This window comes from Rhynchophorus ferrugineus, unplaced genomic scaffold (genome assembly GCF_030347505.1).
Source record: "Rhynchophorus ferrugineus isolate W39M unplaced genomic scaffold, kcgeb_rfMv2 rfM11, whole genome shotgun sequence".
In the NCBI taxonomy this organism is placed as follows: domain Eukaryota; kingdom Metazoa; phylum Arthropoda; class Insecta; order Coleoptera; family Curculionidae; genus Rhynchophorus; species Rhynchophorus ferrugineus.
The window spans coordinates 20,029,967-20,050,837 of NW_027472590.1; the positions used below are offsets into that span (position 1 = coordinate 20,029,967).

The 20,871-nt window shown below is 31.3% G+C and overlaps 1 protein-coding gene across 2 annotated transcripts; it reads left to right on the top strand.

Moving 5' to 3' along the window:
• The first annotated feature begins 2,787 nt into the window (after window positions 1-2,787).
• bbx (bobby sox) lies at window positions 2,788-14,670 on the top strand. 2 transcript variants are annotated; one of them, XM_076417375.1, is made up of 6 exons: window positions 2,894-3,035; window positions 5,153-5,171; window positions 5,232-5,779; window positions 6,026-6,280; window positions 10,761-11,022; window positions 11,689-14,670. In XM_076417375.1, the coding sequence occupies exons 3-6, from the start codon at window positions 5,252-5,254 to the stop codon at window positions 12,339-12,341; spliced, it is 1,698 nt and encodes a 565-aa protein (XP_076273490.1). In that variant the 5' UTR covers window positions 2,894-3,035; window positions 5,153-5,171; window positions 5,232-5,251; the 3' UTR covers window positions 12,342-14,670. The 2 variants fall into 2 exon arrangements, with proteins under 2 accessions (XP_076273489.1, XP_076273490.1); XM_076417374.1 differs by having other exon boundaries at window positions 2,788-3,035; window positions 5,153-5,779.
• The last annotated feature ends 6,201 nt before the right edge of the window (window positions 14,671-20,871 follow it).

Here is a 20,871-nt window from a genome sequence, read left to right on the forward strand (position 1 = left end):
TACCGTGTGTTTATTTTTTAAGAAATTTTCTTTTATTACCCCCTTAATCTTTCGAGTCTTCTTTAACTATAACACCGCATCATTAATTGGCGATTTTTAGAAATGACATAATAAAGAAAAGAAACTTTCTATAAGAAAAAACCTCTGAACCCTGGATTACTGCGCATAGATTGAATACCATTTATAAAAATAATAATAATACAAACATTGTTCTTTAAGATGTTTATACAATACAATAACAAAAATTAACTACTCATTTTTAGCATATCTATGGAGCAACTCTTTTATTTAAATTTGGAGCCTTCTAAAATGAATTCTATAGTATTTAACAGTGTATTATATGATTTTTAAGGAACTTATAACTTATTCTATTTTAAAGACATCTCAATAACTTCTAAGAATTAATTTTCTTTCTATAATTTTGTAATCATATTTAATGCTTAGTAATGATGGCTATTAATGTGTATGTTCAGTTCATATATAATGTTGTCTTTAATATAAAATTATCTGTGATATAAGTAGGAAAACAACATATCATATAATAATATTTAATATGATAATGTTAAGATAGACATTACAATTATGAAAAAATATAGGCAAAATAAAAAAACTTCTTTAATAAAGCAAGGTTTTTGTTTAGATCAATATAAAAATACAGATATATGTATATTGATAATATATCACAACAGTATTATTGCTTTAAGGCACTTAAACATAGTCATACATTTTACACACATATTTCCATTGTGCGCTATTCATAACTTGAACAAATTTATCTTATCACATTAAAACAAAAAAAATTAACAATGCAGTAAGATCATTTAAAAGATAGATCAAAATCTTTGGATGCAACATTTGTAAAATATCAAAATACAATGAAAACATTTTACATTATTTCAAAGTCAGAGATAATTTAGTGTTACAGGGAAGTACATGAAATAACACAGCTAGATCAGAATTGTAATCTGCACGAGCATAATATCACTAATTTAAATAGAATGGATCATTTTTAAATATAATTTTATAAAAACTAATTACTGCAAGTTTTTAAACCATCTTAGTGAAAATAGTTATGAAATCATATTTCTTACATATGGATATATAAAGAACTTTTATAGAAAATATATAGTCCATATCAGTTGTGATACATTCCTTCTATAAGGAAATCCATTCTTTTATAGTTTCTATGCTGCCACCAATCAGCACACCTTTTATAAACAACAGATATTAGAATTGCCACCAAGGGTACAGATAATATAACACCTACAATTGGCACCACATAATCAGAACGATTACCTTTAGCTTTTGAAATTAATGGATCAATTTGCTCAGGTTTTAATACACTTTCTTTGGAGACATTCTTAACAGACCTAGAAATATCAATATAATCACTATCAGACTCTGTTACTAAAGGTTTTTTATGAACTATAGTGGAAGAATTATTGGAAGTTAAATTGAAAATTTTCTTTAAATTGTTGTCAATTCCATTTTTAATACTATTCACTTGAACACTGTGTTCACTTTCAGTAAAATTTACTCCTTTTTTTGCAACACTGGGTTTTCCATCATCTGGATGTGGAGCGACGTCTAATTGTGAAATTATTGGCTCATGAACAGATTTATTTAACTCAGAGACTAAAAAATAGAAAATTATTGGATCAAAATAGCTACTAAAATATGCATATGCTTACCATGCTTTGTATCATTTTCAATATTCTTTATATTATTATTAAAATTATCAATAACATGTTCCCTCCCTGGATGTGCAGCTAATTCTACTGCTAGATCTAATTTAGTCTTATTGATACTAATATCATTTTTTTCATTAATTACTTCAGGTCTAACTCTATTCACATTAACTATGTAAACGCACAACAAATAATATGTCATAAAGTTACCTTGTAATGATACCATATTTTTAATAGAAGTAACGTGCATTAATTTTTAACATTTTAGAACAAAAGAGGCATTACGTTAAATATTTTATACATTCAGGAAGAAACCATACTTTCTAAAATTAACCTTCAAAGAAAAAAGAATTGTCAAAATAAATATATATATCAGCTGATTTCTATTAGATTTACAGCACCATCTAGAGATTATACGGTATTTTCAGTTGCCTGACCTCTCAGTTAAGATTATACTATACTATACTATATATATATATATATATATATATATATATATATATATATATATTTTTTACAATTTGTTGCATAATATTTTTATTATGGTAAGCACTTCAATAATTATTACTACAAATAATTTCAATAACACTATTTTGAATTATTGATAACATAAATGATATATTTAAAATATTAAATATAAAAGATAGATACAATATTGGCTATGTGTACATCATTATTCTTAATAGGTCTAAATTATTATTTAAATAAATACAAAATAATATATCATTTGGGTTTTGTTGAATGTTTAATATTATCAGAAATAAAATAAATATACTCTTCTCTCACTTTACTGGTTTTTAAATGGAAACAAACAACATAGAAATGTCAAATGCATATTGACACGCCCACTTGAAGAGCAATTGTATTTACATTTGAGATAATTTCTGACATATAGCAAAATTAAAATGTAGTTGGCTGGTTGGTAATATCAGAAGGGATCTAAATATAATTGATGTTTCGTTCAAAAAATAATTTGAAATGCTAAAAAACCCTATATATGTCACAAGGGCAGGTCAAAATGCAATAAATTAACAATTCGTTCTTCACCAATCAAAAGCTTGTTTGTATGACAGAAAGGCTGGTGGGGTGAAAATAAAGAGTGGGGAACAGCTGACTACAAAATCTAAACAGATACAGACATCTTGATTGGAAATTTGGTGCGGCTTTTTCCTAAAATAACTTACTTAATTCTTTAGTTATGACAGAAAAGTGATCAGTGTGCTTCCATCTTTTTATTTTTCTTTTAGACTTTTCGGTTTTTTCTGTTGAGGTATCTGAAAACTAAGTTATTTTGACGGCGTGACGTCATGTGATTGCGTTTATTTATGAAGTGCGAGAAATTAAGAGGTAAATATCCAAATTTCTATTTTATTTCTTCAATATTATGTAAATATCATTAACAATAAGGATTATTCGAAACTACGTTAGTATAATTTAAGTAATGACAGTGAATAAAATCGATAGTTTAAGTAAATAAATGAACGTTTTTGATTTAGCAGTCTACGTCCTTGAACAAGTTTTAACAATGTTGAAAACAATTTGTAAGTCGCGACGTGCATAAAAAATGATATAAAGCTTTAATTGCGGAGTTCCAAAATGTTCATGTATGGATTATAGTTAACCTTGAAACATCTGTTTTTAAGAATTTTCATGAGAAAGTTCAACCTATGAAGCAAGTAGGCCAGTGATACTAAATTATTTCCTAAGCTCTTAAGAAAATTAGCATTACTTTTTTTTTAAATTGGATGACATTGAAATAAAATTAATATCGTCACCTTTGAATTGCTGTCTAGCAGGTAGGCTGAGGAACCATCTGTTGTAAATTTGACTCTACAATTTTCGTACCAATATTTATTCATTTTAGCCTTATCATTTAAGGTATTATTATCTGTCATTTTTTCAAAATATTATTTATTGTTTTATTCCCTGATAACATTTTTGTTTCCATTTATTTAACTTTTTGTTTCAATTTTATTTAACACTTACGAGCATTTTGCATTTTAATTTAGTCAAAAAATTGTTTATTTCGAATTACTATCAGTTTTGATTCCGGATTTTAAATAGTCCTGTTGAATGTGATAATATGTAACAATGTCGTAACTTTTGTATATGCTATTTTTATTTACACCGATTTTGAAGTTTAACGTTCCGAATAAATAAAATGTTTTGAGTCATAAGAGGGATGATCGATAATAGTAAAATAGTTGCAATTTTATTTCAGTAATATGTGAAATAAATGGCATTAAATGGTAATAGTAATAATAATCACTATTGAAATTTATTTCTAAAATTTCTAAGTAATAATCAGGGACATATAACTATATACATATGTACATATGGACATATGTACATATACATATACATACATAAATTACAAGGCGAGCTTTAGTAATTAAACTAAATTGGGTTGATTTTACCTTAATATATTTTTAATATTTCGATATAATATTGGGGTTAAATATATAAGTTAATGCTTGGTGACAATATATTTGTTTTAAATCATTGTTCTAGTAAATATAACGTTTGATAATTGATGGGTTTGATTCTACCGTAACTATTTGTGTATTATCGTTGTTATAATGTTATATCTACATAACTGCTTACTGCGGTATAAGTTTTTGTTGCATTTGGTAACTAAAATAACATTGTTCAATATTTTATTCAGCAAGCAATTATATAATAAATTATAGTACGGTTTGATCGCATAAATAATTATAATATGACGCAACTTATTTTCTTCCGAAATAGTGTTCTAGAAATGAACAATCTTCAAGACTGTATGTCATATTTATTACATTTTAACACTGTTTGTTAGCGTAGTCAGTTTAGATTAGTGGTCATTATGCATTTTTGCCATTGAGCGTTCTTTTATTAGCTAACTTACTATTCAATGACGATTCATTGATTTGTCGTATATAAACATTATGGAAGATAATAGTATTTCCACATATTATGATTCAAGTATGTCAAATTAGTTGATTATTAATTTGTATTGTACAGTAATTTATACAGGGATGATTAAAATTCTTATTAATTAAGTGATTTAATTGGGTTTATTGAATGCTGTTGTTAAAATGTAACTGCAGGGAATAGTAATGGTATTTCACGATTTCACGACCGATAATCTATATTTTATGTTACCCTGAATTTTTATTGTGTAATACATTTACGACAATTTCTTTAGTTAGTTAATAGTAATATATTAGGAATTATCGTATGTAGAAGTAGTGATACCGATCTCAATGATTTACTTGCGCTGTGTTTGAAAGTTTAATTGTGATGAGATAACTCTTTGATTTAATTAGGTTGGGTATATTATAATTACTGTGCATTCAGTATATTCGACTGTTTATAAATGCTTCCACTGAATATCTACTAAAGTATACAAGAGTACTGTATCTACACAAGCATCTTCTTCATGTAACCATATAATAAATTTTAATAAACACATTTTGATGTTTCAGACTCTCGTATCTCATTAGCGTAAGCAACACTCAGTACCAGGAAAAGGAATAATGAATTCTGTACAGAACAATTTTTTAGAGCCGGCAAAACACAACTTTATGTTATCAAATTTATCTTTTATGGAACCGTATTCAAACGTACAAAACAGTCAAATGTCTTCGGTCAATGAGAAGAAAATCGGAGAAGTTTGGTCGACACATAATTTTGATACCAATAAAGTAAAAATTGAAAATCTGATGAAACTGAATAACGTTCAAAATGTGTGGGGTGCAACCAGGACAGATAGTTCTGAACGCGCAACAGATAAACACAAAGATGGCATCATAAGTCCTATAGATGATCAAAAAAACGAGGAAGTTCCAGTCGATACCGATATAAATGTTGACAATGGGGATGGTGTAATACCAAATGCCGAAAACTCGGTTCATGATCAAGAGGAAAGTTCTCCACCACATCACGCTAGGAGGCCTCCTAATGCATTTCTTATTTTTTGTAAAAAACATCGTCGTATCGTCAGACAAAGGTATCCTACAACAGAGAATAGAGGAGTGACTAAGATTTTAGGAGAATGGTGGGCCTTATTATGGAAGGAGGAAAAACAACCCTACACTGATCTTGCTAATGAGGTAATATAAAATAATTTTATACTAACTAATGACTACTAATTTAAAATCAACAAACATCTTTATTTAATGTTGTTGTTTCAGAAATCATAGACATGTTAAAATAAGGTTAGCTTTTTTAGATATTTGTTGTGGGGACAAGATTGTACTGTCTGCCAAATCATAAGTAGATTAATTAAACTCACATACACCTTTTCATCTATGTATAATTATAAAATCGAATAATTTTACTATCATAACTTGTTTCAGTACAAAGATGCCTTCCTTACTGCCAATCCTGGTTTTAAATGGTATAAACTGCCTGCACCGTCACTGCGCACTCTGACTCCCCGTCCAACTACGATATCGAAACCTTCAGCAACTATATCTAGCCCACCATCATCTACCCTTTTGTCGGAATTCACTCCGGGAAAACTAGCAGATGAATCCCAACTTGGTGGATTAACATCACTGATGAATAATAATTTTACTTCGACAAAGAGAGATGATCCTTTTTATTTTAAGGTAAGCAATTATTTTTATACCACTATTACCACATCATTATTATTATTTTATTTACTTATTCATATTTTTAACTATTAAATATAAGAAAAGTTTCTTCAAAATTAACTTCACCCAACAAACTATTCATATTAAACCCATACTACTTTTATTTATATATACTTGCTAATCAGAAAACACTATACAATACTACTGTAGTTTTTTATATCATATTCACTAGCAATGTAAAGAGGTTTGTTCTGAAGACATATATCTTAATCATCAATCAGTATCATCCCCTAATTTTTTAAATTCGTAAAATAAACCTAATCTATGGTTCAATTATGTCAAATTTGTTGATTATTAATTTGCATTGTACAATAAATTGGTAAATAAAATATATAAGTAGTAAATTCTATATACCATTTTAGTTTAAAAGATATTGTGTTGTTTCATCCAAAAACAATTTTAAAAATCAGTCTTGCATTTTCATGCCCCTATATATTTTTTTAGTTCTATAGTTTAATTCAATAAATAATTTAGATGCTTGAGATGATATATACACATATTAATTTATCCAACGTTTTGTGAATTAACTTTATAAAATGAGAATAATCCATGTAACTTGCCAAATTTAAAATATTTATATAACTACATAAATTGTAGGAAAATGGTACGATTTTAATTAGCGTCATGAGTCATTATAGTTATTAACAATATTAGTTATATTCAGTTACATATCATTGGCTTAAAACTGAAAAAGATCAAAAAGGATCTCGATGAATTAGCTAATTGAAACTTGCAAACATCCACAAAATATGCACTTCATTTATAGCGTGTAGTGGAAGTGGCTACTCCTGAAATAATTGACTAAATGGTATAATCGCTCATATGGTTTGAATGATTGAGGCTACAGAGATATTCCAACAAGATGGTGGATCAGTAGAGCGATATGATAGGTTTAAAGTTTATAGGTGTTTCAGCCTCAATAAATAACTATCAGCGAACACTACTCCAGAGAAGAAGGTCTAAACCGGTTAAGGGCAAAATATATTGGGATTGTTGACTTATTATGGAATTTGTTTGAAGAAATATCTTCACTTGAAAATGAAATAGATATTCTTTTATTATTTTGGCAACGCTAGAATCTAGACTTGTTTCTATGGCTAGTGTCATAGAATTAAAGTTCTAGTTGCTGCAACCTTCATCCTATTTATGAGACATCTAAACAGAGCATGTTATTTTTTATTGACTTTAGAAATTTTAAGAGACGTTTGAAAAAATGTCCGCATTGATCGCAATTGTTCCCTAATTATACTTACAGTACATCGTTAACATTACAGGAACATCGTTAACTTCATCACTGTTACAGCAGAGGCTGTTCAAATATTGTTGAATAGTTTCTTGATTAAGGATATTCCAGTCCATGTCAATGCAATGTCCATGTAAATTCAAAATAGCTTCTCGTAGTGTCCTCCTTTTTGAAAGACTATTGAACCTCTTGAAAGAATATACATTTTCAAGATTTTTTGGTAGGACAGATGAAAGTAGAAACATTCGGTAAATCAGTCGATAGTCGCAAAACAGTTGATAATCAAAAAAACAGCCGATAGTCAAAAAACTAGCGACTAAAAATAGTAATTACTATGCACGGTTCGTCTGTTTTTTTTTTCAATTCGTGATGTCAGACGAAGATGTACGAACCCTTTCCTGTATAAATTATGAGAGTGGAAAGGACGGAGATAATTGTTTGGAGCAGTTCATTTTAGATGTGCTTATATTTTCCGGCGGTAGTATAAGCGAGACGGAGATGTACATATTCCTTCACGTATTAACTTTAAAAAAGAAATAGAAAAAAAATAATTGAGGAATATATTAACATGCAATTCATAATTTCATTTTAAACGAAGTAGAATTATTTTTATATTTGAATGTTCTGTGAATCTGCAAAAAGGAATGGATTTTTTCTATGGAATGGAATAATACCCCACAAATGTTCTATTGTATTTTAATATGTTAATTGCTATTTTTAAATAATATACTATAATAAATATAGACAATACAATAGAACTTAAATAAAACCTAAAAAATAAAGATGTACAATAACCATAAATACTAAATAAAAATTAAACATATACCTAGAAAAAAAACTAATCCATGACATAATTAAGTGATCACGCAATAACTACTAGAGCTTTTTTAAATAAAGTAAATGCCTTATTTATTATTGAACGGAAATATTTTTTTTACAAAAGTCGGGAGAGTAATTGAAATATTACTTATTATTGCCATAAAAACAGTCAAAAGTATTTTACTAATTATCATTCACAATTTTAATCTTGTTACGCTATTACATTAAGAATCTTGAAAAATGGCGTTCTAAAATGCTGCTATATTGATATACAATATATTGTTATTTACAAGCAAACTACCAAAAAAATCATAAAACCATATATATTACATATACATATGTAATCATATGTAAGCATAAATTGAGTACATTTTTGTCAAGGTCGCAGCTAAAATGACAGCACCAGAACGTTAAAATCAGTCGAACGAAATTAGTAAAACCAAAAATAGTAACTAAAAGTACACGACTGATAGTAAATAGTAACAAAATCAGTCGGACCGAAAATAGCGACTGAAATCAGTCACTGGTAAAATGTAGTAAAATCAGTCGAACTAAAAATAGCGACTGAAACAGTCGATAGTAAAAAGTAGTCAATTACTGTCGATAAACAGTCGATAGTTCCCCACGCTAGTTATTATTTATAGTTGTGATGATCGACAAGTCGAATTCCATATCTTGTGTTTTAAATCGTTGTAGCCAGCAATCACTAGCTACGAAATGTTCAGTCTGTTTCAGTTTTTCGTTTTCTTTTATAGAATTTTATTATCACACTTTCTTTTATAGAATGGGGATGACATAATCTTTAAAATGCCGAATGTGTACAATATACTTAGCTTAAATTCAAAAATCAAATGCACCTAAACCCTCGCACGACTGAACTAGGGTGTCTGGCTGTTTCCTGGATTTTCAGAAAAGATCGGGGAATCCCCTATAATTCGGCAACGAACCGTCGGGCGTTACCAACATCTGTTTATGTTACCGCCCGTTCGGTTTGATGCTATAGTACGGATTTTAAGTCTACACTAACGCAATGTTTTCAAAGAAAAGAACGATGGTAAATTCTAGTAAAGAGTATAATGAACTAGGACTCTAGTAATACAGAATATAACAAGCCAATTGAAAAGTTCTCGGCCTACCATAGTAAAACACATTTTTTTGTCAAAATTAGTTTCTTTTATTCAACATAATACTCTTCAAGGGTGATAACACTGATTATAGCGACCCTCCAACTTTTCGATACCATTTTTGTAGTACGATTTGTTCTTTGCTTCAAAATAGACCTCAGTTTCGACGATCACCTCTTCATTCCAGCGAGCATTCTTTTGAGATCTGAGAACAGGAAATAGTCGCTACGGATTGGCCAGATCTGGAGAATACGGTGGGTGAGGAAGCAATTCATGGATTTTTGCCATCCTTTTCACTGACTTGTGACACGGTACATTGTCTTGGTGAAGCAGCACTTTCTTTTTCTTCAAATGCGGCCGTTTTTCGGCGATTTCGTGCTTCAAACGGTCCAATAACGCTATGTAATAGTCGCTGATGGTAATTCCATTTTCAAGGTAGTCAATGAAAATTATTCCATGCGCATCCCAAAATACAGACGCCATAACCTTGCCAGTCGACTGTTGCGTTTTCGCACGCTTTGGAGCGGGTTCATCGTGTGCAGTCCACTCAGATGACTGTCTATTGGACTTCGGAGTGAAATGATGAAACCATGTTTCATCCATTGTCACATATCGATGCAAAAACTCAGGTTTATTAGGCTTGATCAACACTGCTCCGAATCATCAACTCGTCGTTGTTTTGGTCCCAAGTGAGCTCTCGCGGCACCCACTTTCACACACAGAGCTTTCTCATACCCAAATATTCGTGAATGATATGATGTACACGTTCAGTTGATATCTTTGTCTGCTATTTCATTCAATTTCAGTTTACGGTCATTCAAATTATTTTGTGGATTTTTAAAATGATTTCGTCAATAACAATCTCTTTTGGCCCTCCACTGCGTTCACCATCTTTGGTGCTCATTTCACCACGTCTAAACTTAGCATACCAATCCTTGATGGTTGATTTTTCTGGGGCAATGTCCGAAAATTCGGCATTAAGCCAAGTTTTTGCCTCAACCGTATTTTTCCCATTCAAAAACCAATATTTTATCAACACGCGAAATTCGTTTCTATCGACCACTGTCAAATTTATACACGCATCTTTTGTGGGTTAGGGCTAACTAAAAACATGGATTTAATTCTAGTAGCGCCATCTATGTGTCAGGCTGGGGACTTTTCAATTGAGCTGTTATACTATATATACAAATTAATTAAAAACAGCTTACTATATCAACACATAGTTATATAATGTATGTTTTTATTGCAGATTGAGAACAATAATAATGAAAATCCTCAAATTCAGGGGGGCGAGACAAACATTTCTGAAAAATTGGATGAAATATTCTCTAGCCCTACTACTACCATTAAACCTACACTACCTCCTAAACCCATTAAGAAGCGATTTTCCGAACAGCATGAAGAAGATAAGAGTTGTTCAAAAAATATATTTCATGATGGCGTTAACAAACTAACGAAGCAGGATATTTTCGATAAAGTAGTAGATGATATATTTGAGAACGAAAAAGATGGTAAGTTTTTGTCTTGTTCTGCTTATTTATCTGTTTGATAGAACTAGGCTAATAAGAAAGCAGTTTGAAAATTTTAAACGAAATGTTATTAACAGAGTGAAAGTACTACCACTCATCCAAGAGATTCTTGAAACAGCATCAAAAAGAATAGGCTTAAGTGTAATAGAAAAAAATATAGACTAATGGATTTAATAAAAAGGAGTTTTAGTTAATTCTGTGCAAATTTTTATTAAAAAAAACTAAATGTTAAAAACTTTCCATTTCAATTATATCTAGATTGAAACATTACCTGCAAACGTTTATATGGTACTGAATCGAAATCTATATTTCAAGTCATAAGTTCATAAGTTATATTTCAAGTCCTCATCAAGGAAATTACATTTTAATCTTTCGGTTTCATTTTCTTCGGCTAAATTTTAACTATTTGGTTAGTAGTACTGTACTGGAACCTCACTCGGTCTCTACATTTTCACATTATTTATTCTTATATGACAACTATATTTGAAATATGTATCATATAAGTTGAAATTATATGTTTTGTATAATATGATTTTTTTTTACAAATACATCCGTAATATATGTGTATATGTGTGTCACATAATTTTATCTGATAATATAGGATGATAGGGATTGTTTTTAAACTTAAATAAATATATTATTTTTTAGAACTAAAGGAGCACAGAAAAAGTGATAGAATGTGTAAGGGGAAGCGTTATGAACGATTTATGGTGGAGGGAAAACTTTTAGGCAATAAACGTGATACCAAGCTCACTCAACATAATAATAGATTTAGTTGCATAGATTCCAAGATTGAACAAGAACTGACTCTCAACAAACCCGTACAAGACGTACCTAATCTCAACCTGGAAAATACAATTAAAAGGCTTAAAAAACGGACCAATATTAAAGTCGATTTGGAAAACGAAGAGGACGGGAGAACCAACAAAATTGAAGCTTCCAGTAACGAAATGGCTAAATCTCGAATAATAGACTTCAACTTAGAGTTAAGAATAGATAATCTGCCAAGTCTTAATTACGATGACTTTATGAGACGAAAACGAGAAAGCAAAAAACGTAAAATGAAAATCAAAACTGACACTTCTCATAACAAGGCACAAAAGGTGGAAAACAGCAGTATCCCTAGTAGCAGTAGCAAGCCGCAGATAGCGCCAGTAGTTGGGTCGAAAAAGAGGAAAAACAAACAGAGCATAACTCATCTCAATAAAAATAAAACGGATGATAATGCCTTATTTGGTTTAGAGACTTTGGCCATGGTTGCGGCCAGTACTGAAAAAATTGGAGAGAACACGCAAATGTAAAATAGGGTGATTGTATTTTTACAATACCATTTTTAATCATGGTTATAATTTTGTTTTTTTTTAATTGCATTCTTACGTATAGGCCAGAGTTTTATTTGTTTTCGTTTTTTTATATATATTTGTTATTCAGCGTTATTTTGTATCGCTATAATTAAAAAATGTATCATATTCTCTATATAAATTTTATATTTTATTACTTTATCTCGGTTTTATGCCTTTTAAAACTGTCGCATCATTTAAAAGTTTCATTTTTGACTGTATTGTTCGGCGCAATATTTGCTCTCTATAAGCAACCCATTGCTTATGAATGTTGCATATTACATATTTTTTGATAAAAAAAAGTAACTATTGGACCAATATACACAGTTTGTTCGCCTGACACAAATTAAAGCAATAACGCTTGGGAAATTCTTTACTTATTGGCTTATGATCAATGGAGAAAATATCAAAACAACGTCTGCTAAATCAAACTGATCCTGTACGATTTTTAAATACGGGTTTTGATTATTGTATACTCTAGTCGGTTAGAGTTTATAATTGAGTTATAGACGGATATCTTGAATTGCTTTATAATATATTCACACTTCCAAGTAATTTTCGATTTGTTTGGTGTATCACTATAGTTTCTATTTTCTGCTTTTTTTTTAGACAACTTGAGTTTATAGGGATTACTGTAATTCTATTGGATACTGTCATAAAGCATGTTACACTTGAAATTCAATCTAAATCATGTGTGGGACATTTTATTCCACTAAATTAAGAGACATATCTTGTTTCATTTTACAAGGTAAAAAGACAGAATTTTCAATGAAAGTGATGAATTATAAATATCCTATATATTTTACTATAAAAGGAATGCCTCAAATAATATTACAAATTACAAGTAGAACACAAAGGACCAGTGATATATCATGATTGTTGTAATATTACAGATTTTTAATTAAATTTATAGAGTTAATAATTGTTTTCCTTAATGATTCAATCATATATAAGAGAGAACTATTGTTTGTTGAGATAATGTATATATATTTATGTTGTGTCAATTATTTGTTTTTATCGCTAAGACTCCACTTATTCTAATCGTTAATACCAAATTATATAGGTTGTAGTTTATTGTATTTTTAGTTTTTAAATAGCATACTTTATTGTTGTAACCTATAATGTCTTTATATTTTATTTGTTCTTTTTAAGCTCCATATTTTGTACATATTCATTTTACAGCACGGTAGAAATCTCCTAAAACTACATCACCAGTTATTTCGCACAAAATAACAGTAGTTGAAGAAATCAATAAAAATTCATGGGATTATACTAAGTGCTAATAATCAAAAAAAAAACCTTGCGAGATTTCTATGCAATGCTGTATTTTATATACTTTTAATAGACTATGTTTGTATTTAAAAGGAAAACTCACGTTGAACATTAGATATTTTTGTAAAATTAAAAATGATATATAGTTACTTGCTTTAAACAAAAACAGTAGAAAACAAGACAGGCGTTGGTATTAGTGACACTAAGAGATTGGACTATTGATCTGAATTTGGAGTCTTGTTTTTTATGTGTTATATCGCAAATGAATACTTCCTTAGGACAGCTTTAAGACGAAGCAGTTACTAAAAATTTTTACAGACAAAAGTAGTTGCCTAAATCAATTTTTCCTAGAGTTTAAGATGCTAGTTTAAATTGTTTTGAGACTTAATAACCATTTTCCATTAAGCATAACCACTAAGTGATGTTCTCGTGGTTTATAATATTTGGTAAAATGGTTGTTAACTCAACAACTATTTCTTGGTAGGGCCTTAAAACATCGACCAACAACATTATAAATGATTCTCTAAAATAATACAAGCCTTATAGGTGTTCTAGAAAATTTATATATTATAAAATTTATCCATATTTTAACACATTTTTATATCATAATGCTGTCGTGACTTTTGTCTCTGCATATTATGAAAACGATGTTATGCCAAATGTTAAACAGATCACACGATGTCCCGAAGATGAGTTTTCTTGAAATGCGAGTTGAAGAACTGATGATTTTTGTTCCAAGTTTTATAAAAGGTCGCAAAACAAGATACCGCATCGTGTGATTCAACACAATAAGTTGTTACCGTGTATAATTGAATAACTGGTTCGTAGTGCGTTGAGTGGTGATTATGGAATGTGATAATATTTTATTTTTCTATGGTATGGAAAGAAATTTTATTTATGCAGTTTATATTATAGTGCCTTTTTATTTATTTACTTCTTAATCATAACATATTGTTTAACCTTTAGAAGGTAACTAACATTAATATATTATAGATTTTAATAAAGTTTATTACAAAAATAGTGTTTTTTTTTAAATAAATTACCTATTTTTAAAAAAATTTATTTTCATATTACTTGTCGTTGCCGACTAACTTATAATTTGTTTGTACAGTAATTTAAAATTATTAGTTAGTTATGTAGACCATTGACTTTACTTAGTCTGTAACAAAATAAAATACAAGTTGTAGAAATTTACAATGTTCTCACTATTTCGCGCGCTTTACTACACAAAATCGAACAAATTAGTTCCCTTAAGTCTGCATTCTAGTTCAGTGTTATCTTATCCAATGTTGTAACACCCCTCTCGGTCTCGCTGTAATTGTTTCTATTTATCTGGATGCATCGACAATACTCCTCAGGACTTTATTCTGAAGTACTTGTCCTTTACTTCAAGTTCAAGTATTGTCCATCCAAGTACTTTAACATCTCCATAATTAAATTCTATAGGTTGTTTTAGTATTTGCTTGTAGAGTATCAACTTAGATTTTAATTAATTTAGATTTTTCTTCATATAATCAATTTTTTTTTTGTATTTTAACTCGAATTCTTTTCTTTTTGTTATACTACTTCAACGAAGTTTTGCATCAAGATTCACTACATTGTTAATGTAATGGATAATAGTATTACTTGCCGATATCCTTGGCGCAGTGGTAAAGCAACAGGACGGTCCTCCTACTGTTACGATAATCGAGGGTTCGAATCCTGCTGGGGCATGTATGTATTTTATGTTCGTAATCATCCTAGTAACCAGGCTGCGTAAGACCGGGTGTCTTCTGGGATGGTCTTCAAATTAGTCACTGGACAATGGGTAGACAAACGCTCGTTGGTAAAAAGGAGACTTTAAAATATTTATAAAAAATAGTATTAGATATATATATATATATATATATATATATATATATATATATATATATATATATATATATATATATGTATATATATATATAATACATGACGGGTGTGTGACGACCCCAGGACCCCAGTCTGCCTCAGAGGGCTGTGGTTGCGGGGTGTAGACTTTGGTCTATGGTCCGCGTTAGGCAATACGTGCCTAACCCCATGCCATGTTATCAGTGTCAAAGATATTTCTATGAAATGCACCTTTGAGTCAACCTGTCCATCAGGCGGAAAAAGATCACACGACGAATTCACCTGTATACCACCACCTATTTGCGTCAATGGCGGACAGAAGCATTCTCCTAGATATAGGGGATACTCAGTTTACAAAGAGGAGTTCATGATCCAGAAATTAAAAATAACTGAAAAAATCCCATATATTGCGGCAAAACAAAAAGCCCGAAAACTACTTGGAATTACACAGTTGAACTATGCGAATGCAGTTAAAACGAAGAAAAGTTATGTATCCATCGCCACGCAAAGTGAAGAAATATCGATTAGTGAATTCACATCGCACAATGTTAAATTAAACCTGCCCGCACATAAACTCCCACAAAAAAAGAGATACCATTAAAAAGAAATGCGTTCCCCAAACACAAAATCCAACTACCTCCCTTATCCAACACCGAAACTCCTCTCAAAACAACTTCCCAGTCTTCCCAATATTCTCGTTCCTCATCCTTAGATAAAAAGGATGGCCCGCTCTCCGGTAATGGTAAACCGGGCCCTGATTCTAAGGGTAGCAGAGATTCAACTCCGAGCACTTCTCATGATTCTCGCCCCCCTTCACCACTCAGTAAAAAAGTAATCGTGGCCACCCTTATGACGGCTACTGGAACGAAAATATATGGACTTAGACATCTTTTGATTAAAACCATGACGATCGAAATAATAAAATGGAACTTGAACGGTTTTAAATCCAAATCAAGTGAACTAAAGTTGATAGCAGGTCTTCATAAACCATCAGTCCTGGCTCACCAAGAAACTAATTTTAGAAAAGAGCACTTCCTTCAGTTTAGAGGTTTTCATGCAATTAGAAAAGAAATAGTCAATACAAACAGATCATCTGGGGGAGTAGCTATTCTGGTTAAACAGGATTTAGTATACGAAGAAGTTGATTTAATTACGAACCTGGAAGCAGTAGCCATCAAAATGTATCTTAAGGATAGACGCGTTACAATTTGTAACTTATATTTGGTCTCTTCTGCAGTGGTGACTGAAAAGGAACTGGAAGAGTTGTTGACACAGCTGCCTCAATCGGTTTTGATTGTGGGAGACTTTAACGCCCAAGCGCCTGAATGTGGTTCACATTACTACAGACAAAGAGGTGGAATAATAATGGAACTAAGAAACAATTTTTGACTCCACATATTGAATGACGGATCGCCCACCTTCATCTTTTCGGATATATAGATGAGCTTTCGCAAACTAAAGGGATTACCTTTATCTAAACTACCAATGATCGTTGAAGGGACACGCTATATAGAAGACCCACTGGAATTAGCAGTAGTGTTTGGCAAACAGTATCATACCCTTTTTACAAAACATCACGATGATAAAATTATGGAGCACTCTGAAATTATAACACTAAGAAACACTATATCACTAGAAAATATTAGCACTCTGAAAACTAGAAACATTTATGACTGCTTGGGTGATCCTATAACATACGATGAGCTCTCTCAACCGATATATAAAGCTAGAGACACTTCTCCTGGTCTAGATGGTATTAGATCAATAAATATTAGTGAAACTCAAAAGCTATATCTGTTGAACATATACAAAAGCATATGGAACAATGGACAGCTACCTACTATGTGGAAGTGTTCAGTATTGGTCCTGATACACAAAACGGGTAAACCCAGCCATTCGGTGGATTGGTACAGTCCAATAGCGCTAACCAGACACCAGTGTAAGCTAATGGAGCGCATAGTTAATAACAGACTCTCATATACCATACAAAAACACAGTCTGTTGAATGATCATCAACTAGGCTTCGGCAAGGGTTTCTCCACTTTGGATTACTTAGTGGGATTTGAAAGCGATATAGTTGAAGGATTCAATAACAGGCAGCGTACCACAGCGGTCTTTTTAGACCTAAAAAAAGCATTTGACTCCATCAAGATATCCAAAATTTTGAGCAAATTACAAGAATGGGAGATAGGTGGTAATGCGTATTAATTTGTTTCATCCTTCCTAAGGGATCGAACTTTCAGGATTAGAGTCAATGGCAAGATATCGTCATACTTTCCACAAATAAATGGTGTACCTCAAGGCTCCAGCATAAGTTTAACCCTATTTTTAGTTCAGTTTGGCTCTATCAGAGAACACATACCTGTACCTGTGACATTGTCATTTATCATGCTCATCAGGATCAAAAAGAAGTCAGGAAATTCTACAAAAATGCCTCGATACTCTCCCTTCTTTGGCAAAAACAAATGGCCTTCGATTCTCACCTGATAAATCATATAGCGTGCACTACTGCAGATTAAGGAATTGTCCCCGAATAACAGCTCAGTCTATTGATGGCAATGACATAAACAATAAACCTGAGCATACATTTCTGGGAATTATATTCGACTCACGTCTCATCTGCCTTCCACACATCAAACATACAAAATACAGACGCCTGAATGATATTAGCCTAATTCGATCCCTCGCCAACTTTCACTGGGGTGCTCATAGAACAACTCTTCTGAACATCTATAGAGCACTGACGTTGAGTAAACTGGACTATGGCTGCCAGTGTTTCATTTCTGCGGCTCCCTCATATATAAAGAAACTAAATCCAATCCAGAACACAGTACTAAGGATTGCTCTAAGAGTATACCATACAAGTCCAATTGACAGTCTACTCTGTGAGGCGGAGATTTCTTCCCTAGACCCTCGACAAGAACATTCGCTACTAAGGTACGCAAGGCTCATTAAAACTCAAGTCGGGGCTATCTCAGTATGGACATTTTTTCCCCATCAACCGCAGTATTAAAATAAAACGGCAAACATACAAAGGGTCTGGCTATTGCTTCTAGAAAATCTGCAATCGCTTGTCATTGGAAACACCTACCATCTGTAAATTCACGAATAAAATACCTCTCTGGCAGAACGTACCTATTGCCATCGATCTTTCAATGAGTTTTCTTCCTAAGGATGCTCTTAACTCTTATAGTGCATGCTCCCTTTCAAACAATTGATCTATGAAAAATATCTTAGACACCATCAGATTTACACTGATGGATCTAAAAACGATGAATATACAGGAGCTGCATATACATCAACATTGATGGAAGAACATTAAAAATTGCCCTCTTTGACGAGTGTTTTTACTGCTGAATTGGTGGCCACATACAAGGCTCTTAAATGCGTTCAAGACAGTCCAGATATGATCTCGGTGGTAATCATCACTGACTCTATGAGCTCTCTTGAGAGCTTAAAATCGGCGCAGGCTCATCATCCATTGACAATGCACATTCGAGAATTAAACACAGCCGCTGATAATAGCGGCAAGAATATTACCTACATGTGGGTACCATCCCATGTGGGAATCGAAGGTAACGAAAGAGCCTATCATCTTGCTGGGAAAAGGGAAGGATCACTTTTGGAAAACCATCTGTACTGGAGAAGGGATCTGAATACATATTATACCGCACTTTATAAAAAACTGGATCAACTAAACTGGGACTTAATTATCAATAATAAATTGTGCGAAGTAAAAAAGGAGTTTTACCAAGGCATCAACTTTTGTAACTTTAGCAAGCGTAAATTAGGTATTTTTTCCAGACTTAGAATAGGCCATTGTCGGCTGACTCACGAGTTTCTACTCAAAGGAGAAAGTCCGCCCGTTTGTGATAGATGTAGATCTCAGCTGAGCATCAAATACATCCTAGTTGAATGCCAAGGGCACACCCACCAAAGACGACTCTCGTGGTCTGAAGGTATCCATGAAACAACTTCTACAATTGATGAACCTTGAACAATTGATGAACTATTTGCCTGTCATCGGAGTACTCCAAAATATATAATAGACTATGAATACTACTGCTGTTAACTTATGAGTTTTAAACTCTTCACTCTATATTATTCTCATACTTATGTTAAATTAACTATAAACTATTTTAGTTTTGTTCTTTATATTGTTTGTTCTGTAATATTAAAATGTATATAGTCTATAGGTCCTAAATAGGCCTGATGGGCCAGCATCAGCCCATCCTTAATGAATTAATCTAGTCAGATGTTTCCGTTTCCAGCTATTAATTGTTTATTTTCTGTGGGATAATTCTGCGCGTCTTTTCCAGCTTACTTCTCACTTATTAATTAGTTGGGTTTTGTTATTTTTTTTATTATGTTTTAACTTAGAGTTATAATGACTGGTGACGGATCTGAGTTTAGATCAAAATTTGTAACTTTGAAAAGATTGTGAAAAATGTATTTGTCAAAGTACCTGATGACATCCTTGTTCAACAGTTGTTTTATGCAACTCATTACCTTTAACTGTTTTCATTCTAGACCCTCATTTTGTAATAATTGTTTACCGAGATCAACTCTGTTATAATTGGTTTTGCTTTTTAACTTTCCCCAAAATGCTAGGAAATCCTGCAGTAGATTATCTATTAAAATGATAATTCTAAAGAATTTGCACCATTTACGTTCCAATGGAAAAGAGATTAAGTCTTGTATTCTACAATTCAGACTATTTCGAACGAGTGAGGAGGCGTTCTGATACGTATACATAATTTTTTTATTGGAATACTTGTAGTTGATTGAGTCTAAGCAGTGTTTTGTATTTTTCTATAATATAATTTTATATCGGCACAATGTTTGTAGGATTTGGATCAACAGTCAAAAATATAATTAACTGTTTTAAAACATAATAGTATACAAAACAAATACTGGTATTAGTGATTATTAGACTATTGATTTTAATATTGAGAGCTGTAGAAAAGGTCCCTAGGTTTTATGACAGTGCTTGGAAATCGATAGCAAGGATCTTCTTTTGACATCCACACAGGAACAATTTCATTTTAATTGGTCAATCTAAGAAAAGGCGATAACGATTCAACTAAATTTTCAAAAACTCTATGAAAAAGAATTATTAAAGATAATGTATCTGTCTTCGATTTAGTATCTCGCATGAATCAAGTTCTTTTTTTTGCACATTTGTAGTTTATTTAGCATTGAATTTAACCAGCTAAGATAATTTAGATACAATCTTATAAAATAAAATAGCAAAACAAAAAAAAAATAAAAAAGAGATAAATAAAGATACATTTTGATTATTGATGATTTATGTTTCATGTGTGAATGTTTACTATATAATAAAAAACAA